Here is a 13509-nt window from a genome sequence, read left to right on the forward strand (position 1 = left end):
TTGCATCTATTTTATCCTTTGCTTAACAGACATGTGGCACTTTTCTCATCAAAACAGTTCAATGGAGTTAAAGTTTTCAATCAGAAATGTCCCTCTTTTCCAGTACTAATAGAGTGGTATAAAACTTTTTCTAGACTAGTTCCAAAGCTACTTGTTTTGTATCCCTACAAACTCTCTGCTTTCTTAAAAGATGTGTATATTACAATCAGTTCCAAACCTGACAAGGTTCATATTTTTGTGCTATCTATTGATTTCTATCATTAATGTTTGTATTTAAAAAGGTCTGCAATTTTGGCTGCAACATGTTCTTACAACACTGGTATGACCAGATCAAGCTGGATGTATTAAACATTTATAAAAGGCCCAGTAACCTCAGATTATTGGTTGAATTAATGGTTAAACTTAGACCAGAGAAAGCCACCTTTGGATGCCGAAAAGGCCTTTGATAACATTCCTTGGAATTTATTTTTGTAACACTGATAAATTTTGGTTTCTTTGTTAAATATTCTCAAAAACCAGAGTTAGAACCAATGGATTCTTTTCAGCAGTTGGGAGAGAGACTAGATGGAGTTGCTCTCTTTCTCCATCAATACTTTGACTCATATTTGGAATCCCTGATGTGCTATTAGACCCCATGAGTCTAATATTAGTAATTTAGTATTTATAGGTATAAATTAGTATATTAGTATCAGCATATTTGTATTCATGAGTTTGTTCATAATTGTATAGAATTCAAAATTATAATTTACACCTATTATTTGTTATCGTTTATTTCACAACTCTAGGTGGCTATTTCCATTTTGATGCTGTTGATCAGTGGTTTTAGTAGACTGCCTTCTTTTTAGTTAAGTGATCAAAGTCTGAATTGAAGCCAATTGGAGATATTACTTGTCATAGCATGTTAGCCAGTTAACCGTTTCAGTGGTGGTGCCTGGAGCTTATTACTTATTTGGGAATACTCATTTCCAGCAATATATTGCAAGTGATTAAGCTAAACTTAAATAAGCTTAATCACTTGAGCTATGAGATTCACAGGATCTAGGCAGCTTGGTATCTTTAAAGTTTGTGGGGAAAGGTTAGTACACTGAAGATGAATATACCTAGGATTGTATATGTGTTACATGAAATTCCTTTAAGTATATGTGGCACATATTTTCAAAAACTTAGCTCTTTGTTCTGAAAATTTTGGGAGGATTACTCTTTCCCACAAATATCTTTGAAAAGGTTACACCTTTATAATTGAGGAAGGTAGATTCGATTTCCTGGAACTTGTATTATATCAGTTGGGCCTGTTTGCTGACCTGCACTTAACTCTGGTCTTTTCTGCTAAGATTAGATTTTTCCACCATGGTAATTTTGCAAAAATATTTTTTTCTGAATCTGATATTCAAGTGCAGTGGTACCTTGGCTCATGAACTTAATCTGTTCCAGGACTCTGGTCATGACCCAAATTGGTCATGAGCCAAGTTAAATTTCCCTATAAGGTTCAATGTAAATTAGGTAAATCTGTTCTGTAACTATTTTTTTAATCAGAAAAATGTGAAGCAAAGTGACAAAGAACAACAAAGATCGCAGCCACCTCCACCCCCCCACGCCAAGCATGAGCGTGGCCACCCCCCCACCCCCCCAGAATGACCGCAATCAAGCCCATCATCCAGGCGGGGGGGGGAGAGACAGGTGTGATTGTGGGCGCGCTGGGCGGGAAGAGACAGGCACGAACGCAGGTGTGCTGGGGGTGGAGATGGCCGCAATCGTGCTGGGCGGGGAGATGGCCTAGATCACGGTTGCACTCCTGCAGGAAAGACAGGAGTGATCTCGGCCATCTCCCCCTCCCCCCTGCCCCCAGCACGATTACAGCCATGTCCCCACTCGGGTCTTCACAACCTGAGTCAGAATTTTCATGAAATTTTTGTTCGTGACCCAATTTGGTCATGAACTGAGGTGTTCGTGAGCTGAGGTACCACTGTAGATGGCATTAGGGTCCCAGAATATTGAAATGAATAAGGCTCTTGCTACTGTTATGGGTAACTCAAAACATGTGGCTCACAATGTTATGTCATTGTGATAGTGTAACACATTTTTGCATGCTAAATTGACTTTTTGACAAAATCCAGATTTAAACCTTGGAAAAGTTCTTGTGGATAGACAAGTTGTTTTTTTTTTTTTTTTTACTTGTGATCAATTAGTAATGGAAGATGAAGAGTTTTTGTTATTTTCTGATTTGTGTGCTAAATTCAATTTGACCAAAGCAGCTAAGTATCTACAGTTGCAACATTTGCTAGGATCAATATTTGACCCTGCAGCATTCTTCGCTGAGTCTTCTCAGTTATTGAAACCACTTGTTAAGGCTGATAAAGTGAACCATGATCTGTGTCTACAAATATTCATTATGGGTGAATAAATATGATATTTTATGTCTAATGGGAGAATGCCTATTTGGTACAACAGTGGATTGCCACATTAGAGTTGATATCTGAAGTTTTAGTGGATATCAGATTACGTATGTCTTATTTGACAAAAACGTGTACATCAGGGATGCCACAATGTCTCCTTTGTCTTAACTAACTGCTGGAAGTGTGATGCTGCTAATGCTTCCTTTAGCAATATTCAGTGGTTGCTTCTTAGGTAGAAGTTATAAATCAGATAAACTTTGTATTAGAATGCCCCTTAATACTTTCTGATTTATATGTGCTTTTAAATTAGCTACCTGATTCTTGGAAGTTAAAGCTTGCTTAATGTAAATAGATTTTCTATGACCTTTTGATAGCTAAAAGACTGATGCTCCAACACTGGAAAGATAGAAGCTCACATCCTATAATGCAATGAATTGAAGACTTAACAATGCTTTCAATATGTGAAGGGGCAATCAACAAATAATATCCTCTAATGAACACATATATGATTATTTGTTTGCCATTGTTGAAACTAATATATGGCTGATGCTTCTGGATTTGTTATGTTATTTGGATATTTGTATATCATGAATTGTTAAATTCAGGGTGCCCCCCACTGGTGCCTTTGCCTTTGCCTTTGTGAAATTCACAATAAATGAATGATTCTGATTTTTTTTTTTAATGGAAAAATTGTGTGTTGTCCCCCCCACCCCAATATATTTGGATGGTGAGAGATAGCTAAAATGATGAGTGCCTAGTCATATTGACATCTTCAGGAAGGGTTTCTTACTGCATACCCTTATTCCTCCCTGATAGTCACACAATGGTTATATATAACATAAAAAAGAAAGCTAATTTTATAAGACATTTGGGTGACCTTGAATCTTAGAGCTGAGTACAGAAGGAAATTGAGCCAAGTTTTGGCATGGAAAGGAGGTTATATGTCAATGCCCCTGTGAGTGGCTGCTTGAGATCATTCTGTTACCACTAAGTGGGTAAGGCTGATTCAAATAATGGATTTCTCATAAGCAGTTTGTTGGATACTTCTTGAAAACTTTTGAGTTGGAACACTGCTTTTCTTGAATGATGCCCTATTTAAACCTGTGAGCTGACCAGATACTCTATGTGTTTTGTATAGCACAATTCTCTTTGTCAGGACTCAACTCATATGTTTGAATATGGGAAGCTGCAAGCAGGGATGGGATTTTAACTTAAAATGAAGGTACTCCCTCCAAAGATAATATGAAAGTCACTGCTACCAAATCATTGACTCTTTTATTAATATTTATATCCTGCCTTATCTGCTAAAAAGCCATCAAAGCTAAGATTAGTACTGTGTGCCACAAGCAGAAACTAGAACTAGAAATAGCTGCAGGGCCAGTAACTCAAGGACATGATCTCTTATCCACATTGTAAAATCTTTTACTTTAAAAGGCAAATGTTTTTATTTTCTAATATATCTGTTTGCTGCTAAGAACACAACTAGGGAGGCTGGGCCTACCCTTTAAAAAATGGCTATGTATTCCTGGTGTGCCCTGAAGGCTACTTCTGGCTGTAAGTGAACAACAGAAATGGGATGTTCTTCTGCATCTCATTGTTGTGTATGTTTCATCTGAAGCATCCAGTGATTTGTCCTGTCAAACTCAGGACATTAGACTAAGAGCCATATTAATCTGTCCCAGAGAGCTGGTCTTCTGCTTGGATTCTTCTCAGATGTTTTCTTTCATTTTAACTCAGACCATGACTCTTACCTTTATTCATCAAATGCACCTCTATATTTCATCTTCTGGTATGTTGCTACCTGCTGGTACATCCTTTCTTAAATTTAGTTTGTGTGCTAATATTGGCAGCACCTTCAAAATTTAACTTATGTATCTAAGTTGTCAGCTAGACTCAATCTGAATATTAGACAGCTTTCTGCCTCTTGTTTGACACATCACTTCAAGTCCACACCTAACAATCCATTCAGGAATCCACCTCCCTGCAGTTTCTTTTACTTGGAATGGTTTTCCTGCAGTTTCCATTTCAGTATCAATGGAAGGCATCTATGGGGGTGTTCCTGATGCTTGTCTCCTTCAGGCTGGCACATTCTGCATCTCTCAGCCAAAAAGCAAATGAGACTGCACAGGTACTTGCTGCCTTCCGTACATGAATTTCAAGTTAATCTCAGCAGCCTGGCTTTACAGTGGCCATGAAGCAAAGGCAGAGGGACCCTGTGAACAAGCAGCGCTTGCTTGTTCCATCCATACATTTCAGTTAGCCATTACATATTTCTGGGTATCATTCTCTGCTGTTCCCACAGTATCCCATTGGAGAATAATTTTTCCTGTGGATCAATATTTTTTCCTGTTCCTGTGATATTTTATGAATACGCATATCATCTATCATGATTTATTTCTCACTTTGGTTTTTTTTTCTTAATTGTATCCCCTTAGAATTTGGCATTGTGGCTCTGATATTCTGTGCAGCACTAGCCTACTTCCCATCACGCCCTCCATTTCCACCCAGTGTGGCTGCAGCTAGCCAGAGGCTCAGCTATAGAAGAAGTTTTTGTAGGCTATTAAGGTATGTATTACTGTGGCCAGCTTGGTGTAGGAGATTACAGCAGCTTCTGTGCATAACAGTGTTTATTGTTTCTGTATTTTAAGCATTTGTATACTACCCAGGTGTACAGCCTTTCTAAGTGGTTTACCAGTTTTTGAAACAGTATACTCTCAACCATGATTAATGTGGTACAAAAGGATAGATTATAATTGGAGGGCATTTAACAAGCCTGATAAACAGATTAACTTGTTAATATAAACTAATAAGCTGAATCATTTATGCACCTTAATGAAGATTAGATCTTAAGCCAAGGAGAACAAAAAATCAAGCCCAAATTGTGCAAAGAGAATAAACTATATAGTAAATTCATTACATTCCTAAAAAAAATTATTAGAGTGTGATCCTTTCTACTGCAGGTGGAGCACCAATGAGCAGAGTGATTCCCTCTATGGCACAGTAGATCCTTATTGCTTACCTCCATTCAGTCCCCTCCTCTTTCCAATCCTTTCCACTCTTGATATGTGTGTAGCTACACACAGGGGCATAATATGGAAAAGCCATAGTTGTATATTCGAGTTGCACTCTGCATAGAGATTTAGATTTAGATACTGCTAGATTTAACAGTAGTCTGATTCAACTTTGCATATTAATTTTCCATCTTGGCTATTCCTATCTGAGCAATTTCCATTTCATAAAAAGGGAAAGCTGTCTGGGCATCTGGGAGGTCTTTCTCTCTCTATTCCCTGCCATGTAAGGGGAGGGAACAGTAAAGAGATGATAACAGGGACTGGTCCTGCAGGCACTGCACTCACCTTGGGAAGAACAGTTATTTAGCATTTGTTTGTTTGGGAAAGAAATGTGATTTCCCATGATTCCAGATACTGGAGACAAATAATGAATGTGTGCATCTGCTTGTTTTTCATTCTTTATTCTGGATTACTATTTGTGACTAAGTGGCAGGTAATTAAGCAGAACATAGAGCTCTGTCCTAACCCATGGAAATCATGATCTGCTGCTTTGGTGGCTCCTCAAATTTCAAGAGGCTTTACCTGCAAACTTTGAGGTTGAAGAACTAGAAACTTGTTTCTTAATATGAAACCAGCATTTTCAGGAAGCTGAAAATGAACACACACAAACCTAGCTTTACTCTAGTAGTTATTGATAGAAAAATGGTTCTTCTCATCACCTTGCTACAAGCCTTTGGGGTTCAAAGCAAGATGATCTCTGAAATGAATTACTTTCAGAGACATTTGACACTTCTGGGACAAGAGTGCGAGAATAAATTGTTTCATTAATTGCAGTGCACCAAGTTTGTGTCTTAATATTTTCTGGGACCAAAAACAGAATTGACCACTCAAGATGGACTCTGACTTACCTTTTTTTTAAAGTAGCAATTTTGATTTATGACATTTGGCAACCTTACTAGTGCTGTCATCAGAGCAGCAGCCTCGTGTCTGCCTGCAGGCTGTGTTGTAAAAATGTTACTGTCAAATAAAAGCTTGAGTAACAGCTAGATCTGCAGGTGGAATATAAAATGTCTATTGACAGGGCTCCATCTGGGAACTGTTAATAAAATAGAAGCTTGTTCACAGTACTCTAAATGCTGAATCTGAGATCCCTGTAAAGCTGAATGACAAACTACAAAAGTTTACATTTACCAATCTTTTAAATATAACAAAACCTGTAAGGCTTAAATAATACGATTTGTGGGGCTCTGCTTTTAAGCACTTGTATTGATTACTAATATAAATGCAGTCTAATTCTCCATTACCTTTTGGCACCACTGAAACTTGCATTCTTTCTCTTGCCTTGTCCAGTACCTTTGCCGTACCCTTCACCTGTCTTTCCTTGACATTTTTTTTCCTGGATAGCTTTTAGGGAATATCTGTTGCAGAAAAAATGTTTTAAGTGGTTCTGGGAATAATCCGAATAGTGTAACAAATGTGTAAAGTGTGATACATTCATAATATAAATTTCATGCTCCTGAATAATATTGATTATTGGACTATTTTCAGGTCTTGTTTAGTATCTTTCCAATACTAGCCAATACATAATTTCAAATGATATATTTCTTTACTTAATTATTCCATGTAAATTAACTTTAACAAGAATTATAGGTTAGCAGGTAGAACAGCTCTTACCATCTGATTCTGAATGCTGGCTGAAACTTGCTGTTGTACTAGCCTTGTATGGTAGACTTTGGTAGTAGATGTAGGAGCCCTTTGTTTGGATTGCATCATACTCTGTATCCTATCCTTCCTTTTATAATCTTTGAGCATTGTCTGCTTCAATATTGGTCTTTTTGATCAGCATGTGAAATAGCATTTTCTTTGCCATGTCATCCCATGATTATTTAGAGTACTACATACAACTTTGCAGACAAACCTCAAAAAGTAGCTTACATAAAATTATTAGAAACTGTGTGAGTTAATAAAACTGTAAAGGCGTGTCATGGAAATGAAAGAAACATCTCCCCTGAGGCAAGATATCAGATAAAATGATAGGGGCTTTAATCTTGGTGTTCTAGTTTTTAGTTAAGTCTTGTTTTTATGTTCAGAATAGATGGTATGAGGAGGTCTGAAGTCCTCTTGATACGGATGGGATTATGCCTTGGATTCTATTGGGTGTTCCCATTAATCTCCCTTCTGATACTTGCACTGTTCTGAGTTGTTCTACCAGTGTACTCTCCACCAACATTTACCTGAATTTGTGATGTTGCATTGGTAGTGGTGCAAATATTGCACTGATGCCTTTCAAAATGAATGGTAGATTGCAGTACTTTCTTAATTCCTAGATATGTTGCCTGTAGCAAGTGGGTTTGCTGTGTGGGTTGGACTTATGGGGTGTTCCATCATGAGGCAATTTCACTCACAGAAGTCCCCACAAATGTAAACCTAGCGCCTGTGGAAGGACTTGTAACAGCATTCTGAGTAGGAATGCTTCTCTGCTCCCCAGAAATCCCCTAGAATTGAGCAGAGGGAATCTGAGAGAGAGACAAGAAGTTACTTGTTAGAAGCAAAACTGCCCCTCTCTCCCACGTCAGCTGCTGATGTTCCAGCCTGGATGCAGCACTGAATTCTTGACATATTTCCCCATCTGACAAGTTGAGGATTGTTTTGCTTGGCTGTCAGTCATGGATGTTTATGGCAAATGCCTAATCCTCTTTGTTTAGGAACTATTTTAAATTAGCAGTGATATATAATGTGGTATTTGCTACTTAAGAACATCAGATTTACTTTTGAAAGATCAGGACATTAGAAGTAATTAAATATTAGGTCTAAACTGAAAGAATTGATATCATCATACAGTTTTCACTGGATTTTAATCAGAGCCAATTGCCCCCTGAAAAAGAGAGTTTTCAGAGGTGTCCTAAACTTGGGGTTGCCAACATGGTACCCATGGTCACCTTTTTGACTTATTTGCCTTATTTTTAATTTAGTAAAAAAATGTTCTTACTTTTTAACTGTTTTTTTTTCTTTGCACAGCTCACATTTTGCAAAGTAATGTGTTGGTTTTTTGTGTGTTTGATATGGTTGTTTTTTCTGTCTATGTTTTTCTGAGCATCACCAGCTTGCCTTATGTGAAATGGATATTTGCTTTGTGAGGACATAGATCTTAGATCCAAGTTAATTGTCTGAGCTTCATCAGTTTCTGCTCTGTGAAAATGGATGATAGGTTATCTATTGCAGCCCATTTGTGAGAAGACCCACAACATACTTAAAATTCAAAATATGCCTGTCAGCCCAAAAGGTTTAGGGACCCCTTTTCTAAGCCATCTATATTTCTTAATGGTTTTCCAATGATTTTCCAAGTAATAATTGTAATTATACCAAATACTATTTCTAATCAGTTGATTTCAAAATGTTTAACTGATAACCTTATTTATTTATTTATTTATTTCATTTTTCTACTGCCTCAGAGCTGAAGCTTTCCAGGCAGTGGGATGAAATAGAAGATTTTTAATGACATTCATTTGCCTGTTATATCTTGCCCAGAGGGGAGATTTGGCCCTCTGAAAAATTTAGAATATCATTGATATTCATAGGTGAAGATTCAATTTGATAAGATTTCCCTCAACATGTTTAATGCTGTATAATAGGAGATCTCAATCCAGATCAAGGCTTCAGTGCACACAGATACTGCCAAATAAAGTGCTTCCATGTCATTGTCAAAATGTTGACTGATCTTGACTGTGCTCCCATCAATCCAGTCATACATGTTCTTGTGGTGTACAGTAAAGTGAGAATATGTTTAAAAGAAGCTGGTTCCAGCTGAATGCTGGAGCAAATGGATCCAATTCCAGCCTTCTTCCATATGAATAGACATACGATGCTAGGCAGGCCTCTTTGATGGCTAAATATTTACATTCCCTACATTTATATTACATTCCCATTGTACTGTAGAATGATTGCGAAGAATAAATATAATTTCTTTGTTGTAATGAGGGAGAAGGGGGTATTATTAGCTTTATATCAGGGTAACATCAGGCTGCCAGTATAACTCTGAAACTTGACTGGGTACAGTATTGTGAAGCAACATGGGAGCTGTATGCTTCCATCTGTCCAAAAATAGATTGTGACTTGGAAATACGAAGCCTACGCCAAAAAAAATCCTTCAGGAATCATTGTACAAATTTTGGGACAGAACTTGCTGAAGTACTGCATAAGTACCTACATATGGTTTTTGAAAGAGATTTCAAGCAATAATCCTCAACATTGTACAAATTTAAGGACATAATCATAATAATCATATGGTGCCTGTTGTGTGCCAAGAAGCATTCAGGCAGTCCCCTTCCAACTGTAATTCCTCACGCCCATTCTCACATGAGGGTACTCTGACACTCAGGAAAGGCTTTTGGAGTGCAATGGGGAGAGGACTGTGCATGAGATGTCTTCTGTGTGCATAACCCACCATTATCCCATCGCTGCCATTTGACCTTACAAAAAATGTAGACATTTTCAGGAAAGAGGGGTAGCTAGGAGGAGAAATGATACAAAAGTTGGAACGAGGAGTGGGGATAAGCAAGCCCAGACATTTTGGGCTATGTAGGAGGAGAACATGGTGGTACTTAAGGAACCCAAAGATTAAAAATAACTTCACACATATAAGTGTTAAAAAGCAACAAACAAAAATACACTTTTGGTAGCAAAGCCTTACTTTCCTGCTAACGTAAGGTATAATGAGATTTCCAAGCAGGAGTGATATCTTATTGTTGCTGTGTAAGCCATTTTTTCCTTCTTCCAGAATGGATCTTTTATTTTTATGGATCTAAAATAGAGTGTTTTCTATCTTAGATTGTATTCTAAAAGCTTCAGTTAATACAACAGAGCACAACTGCAAGGCAACTTATTTCTACAAATAACAGTAGGTGAAGTACAGGCTGTGAGATCTAGAAAGAAATAATGAACAAACGAACATTAATAGTTCTAAGAATTCTGCCAATACAGTGGGCAGGTTGGTAATTTTGAAAAGGTTAAACAGACAATGGGAAAGCACAAACAAGAGATACCTTGCATTTCTTTCTTAATAGGAAAATCAACTTTGGATGAAAGCTATGTTTATAGCACTTTTTATATCAGAATAAATGACATGTAGCACTGTGTAAAATCAAGAGCTTTCTAACTCTGTGGCACCTGTGCGAAGAAATTTGAAAGCAGGGCTTTTAAAAGAATGCCTTCAAACTCTTTTTACTAGCTTCATTAATTCTGATGTTTGAAATAAAGCAATCAGTCAGTGCAGTTTCTGTGCAATTTGGCTTGGATAGTTACTTGTGGTTACATTTCCTTGAAGAAAGAATTAAGGAGCCTTGAAAAATGAACATTGTGTAGAAAGGCTTTAGGGTGCAAGGGTGATTCACAACTTCTGTTTGATTGCTTCCAAAGAATGGCCCAAGTAGGCAACTGCACATTTCTTCCACTTGGGAGAAGGAGGTTTCACGAGTCAGTTCTTCAGCTTCAAAAAAAGGATTCCACGAAGGGATCCTTAGGCAAAATAAATAACATTTTTAAAAATCCAATATTAACCTGCAAATATTGCAGGTTTCAGTTTCAGTTACAAATGAAAGATGAAAATGTATTTCACCAACAAAAAAACAGGTCAATCAGTTCATGGGGCGGCGGGGGGAGTAAAATGTTCGGTCAAAAGCCATGTTTTAGATACCAAAAAAGTATTAAAGATGCAAGCCTATGCAAGTTTAAATAGGAATTATGCTGACTGGGGCATGCTGGAAATTTTAGGCCTTTTGTCTGTTAACCTGCATAGGCTTGTACCCTAATTATATCTTCTTTGAGAGAGTATCCCAGAATTGGGCCACCACCGCAGAAAAGGCTATCTCCATTGTCTGTGCAATTTTTCCTATTGCTGTTAATTGGAGAAGAGCCTGCACTGAAAATCTTAATGCCATATAGGATAATGTGTTGACCTTTAGGTTCACCCATGTGCTCTCAATTGAAAGTGCCACCTTTTTTCTAAGAGCATTTATACAGATGTGATTTCAAATTAAACACAACTCCTTTCCACACCAAGTCAGTGCCTACAAAAATGCTTAGTAGGAAAATGCAAACCATATCACAATAGCAACACTACCCAATATATATCAATACTCATTGAACATAATGTTAATTGTGTAATGCTTTCTAAAGAATAATAAATTGAGAGCCAGCGTAGTGTAGTGGTTAAGAGCACAGGACTGGAACTCAAGCGATCTAGATTCTAGTCCCCACCCAGCCATGAAGCCAACTGGGTGACTTTGTGTCAGTTATAGAACCAACTTACCTCTCAGGGTTGTCGTGGGGATAAGATTCAGAGCAGGTGGAGGAGAATTATGTAAACCACTTTGAGTTCTGTGTAAGAAATAAGACAGACTATAGATTTAATTTATAATTAAATAATATGTATAAATAATAGTATGCATTGAAGTTAAGCTATATGGTCCCCCAGTACACTTCAGTGGAGGTTGTTAAGAAGTTTATATACCTTCCTAAACAAATGCCCACTCCTTTTCTTCATTTGTTGTTTCGAAAGTTGTTTCTTGGGGCTTTTTCGTCAGATCCAGTTTGTTCGGCAGAATGTGGAAGGCAATAAAGCTTTCACAGCTTCACAGTATTTTGAATCCTGTAGAGCCATTTCTTGGACTTGTCCTTTTGCTTTAATAGAGATGGGCATCACTGTGTTGGAATTCTTTTCATCTTCCTATTTCCAGTAGCTTTTAAACATATAGTTTTACTTGAGCTCAGGCATATTTGTGCTTCTTCTGCCTGTACTTAGTCCTAAAGTAATTTACTCTGTTAGTGGACAACAGTGGGGATTGAGAATAAGACATTTATATGAGATCTTATTTGCAGTTTCAGCATTTTACATCAGTTACCTGCTGTAAATATTTAAATAGCATTGCCTTGCATCAACACATCAAACCATTCTTTTGGGAGTATGCCATGAATACTTAACACTACCCTTTTTAAAAGGTTGGGTGAATGTGCCTAGCTTAAGTGAAGCTATGATTCTTTATTCCTCATATGCTTTCTATAGGTCAGAGACATTATTTATTTGAAAAAGGTTAAAGAGTTTTTTGTATAGGGCACTTTCACAGATAATTTGCTGCTTATGGTGCATACATAGATAACTGAGCTCAACCCAGTGTGCATCTTGGGACTGATTTTGTTGTATATGTATTGAATACAATACATTGGTTGCTGGATGAATGAGGAGAAACATGTCCTTCCTTTGTTTTCTCCTTGTTTGTTTCCTGTCATACAGATGAAATGAAGAGCATAATTAAATAAGTATTTCCAGTGCTCATTGTACCTCATTGGTTGCTTTTAACAATAACTCCAATAGATAATGGGAAGATAACCTTTAATCCCTGGTAGGAGCTATTTCTGTAAAACTAGGCAGGAATTAAATGATGTGGGATAAATATGTAAAATTATCTCACCAGTGACCTATTCTATTAAAACGATTCCCATAATTTAGCACTCTATGGCGCTATGGCATTTATGCTGAGATTTGTTCAAGAAATGCCTTTGTCACTTACCGATACCATAAGACCCATGGATCAATTGCATTATTCTTCATTATGTGGAACCCCCTTGGGAAATTTCAAATAACTATTTTCTAGCCTATGAGAGCCAGTCAACATGTTTAGGGAGAAATACATGAGAAATTTGTATTTAATGTATTCACACCTTCCAAATAGATGTTCAAACCATGCTTATTCCTGAGCTTGCTATACAGAACTATGACAAGCTAAATTTTTGCTGTTTTCTGTATCCCTAATCATGCCACATAGTTCTCCAGAATCCAAGATTTCTTCACTGTGTGAATAAGAGGGTGAATGCCTTGTGTAGCGAAAAAGGGATAAGGACAGCTAAAAATGTGGGAGCAGTGAGCAGTGCAGAGAGCCCTGCAGTGGTGTGTTGAGGATAACACTGGGAGCAGAAGGACAGGGAGATTGGAAAAAAGTTGGAGGGGGGAGATGTGGGGGTGCAGAGAGGAAGAGTGTATGTATTCTGTGGTGCAGTGAGTGTGCCATGGCATGGAGAAATAAGAGGGATCATTAACAGAAAAGGTCATT

General features: G+C 37.5%; 1 protein-coding gene across 1 annotated transcript in view; it reads left to right on the forward strand.

Moving 5' to 3' along the window:
* SLC49A4 (solute carrier family 49 member 4) overlaps positions 1-13509 on the forward strand; it is a 117775-nt gene that overhangs the window by 55685 nt on the left and 48581 nt on the right. Inside the window, exon 4 of the mRNA XM_044438508.1 lies at positions 4829-4958. Coding sequence (XP_044294443.1) covers positions 4829-4958 — 130 coding nt within the window. The remainder of the gene's footprint in view (positions 1-4828; positions 4959-13509) is intronic.

The sequence above is a fragment of the Varanus komodoensis genome, unplaced genomic scaffold (assembly GCF_004798865.1).
Source record: "Varanus komodoensis strain SLA01 unplaced genomic scaffold, ASM479886v1 scaffold32, whole genome shotgun sequence".
Lineage (NCBI taxonomy): Eukaryota > Metazoa > Chordata > Lepidosauria > Squamata > Varanidae > Varanus > Varanus komodoensis.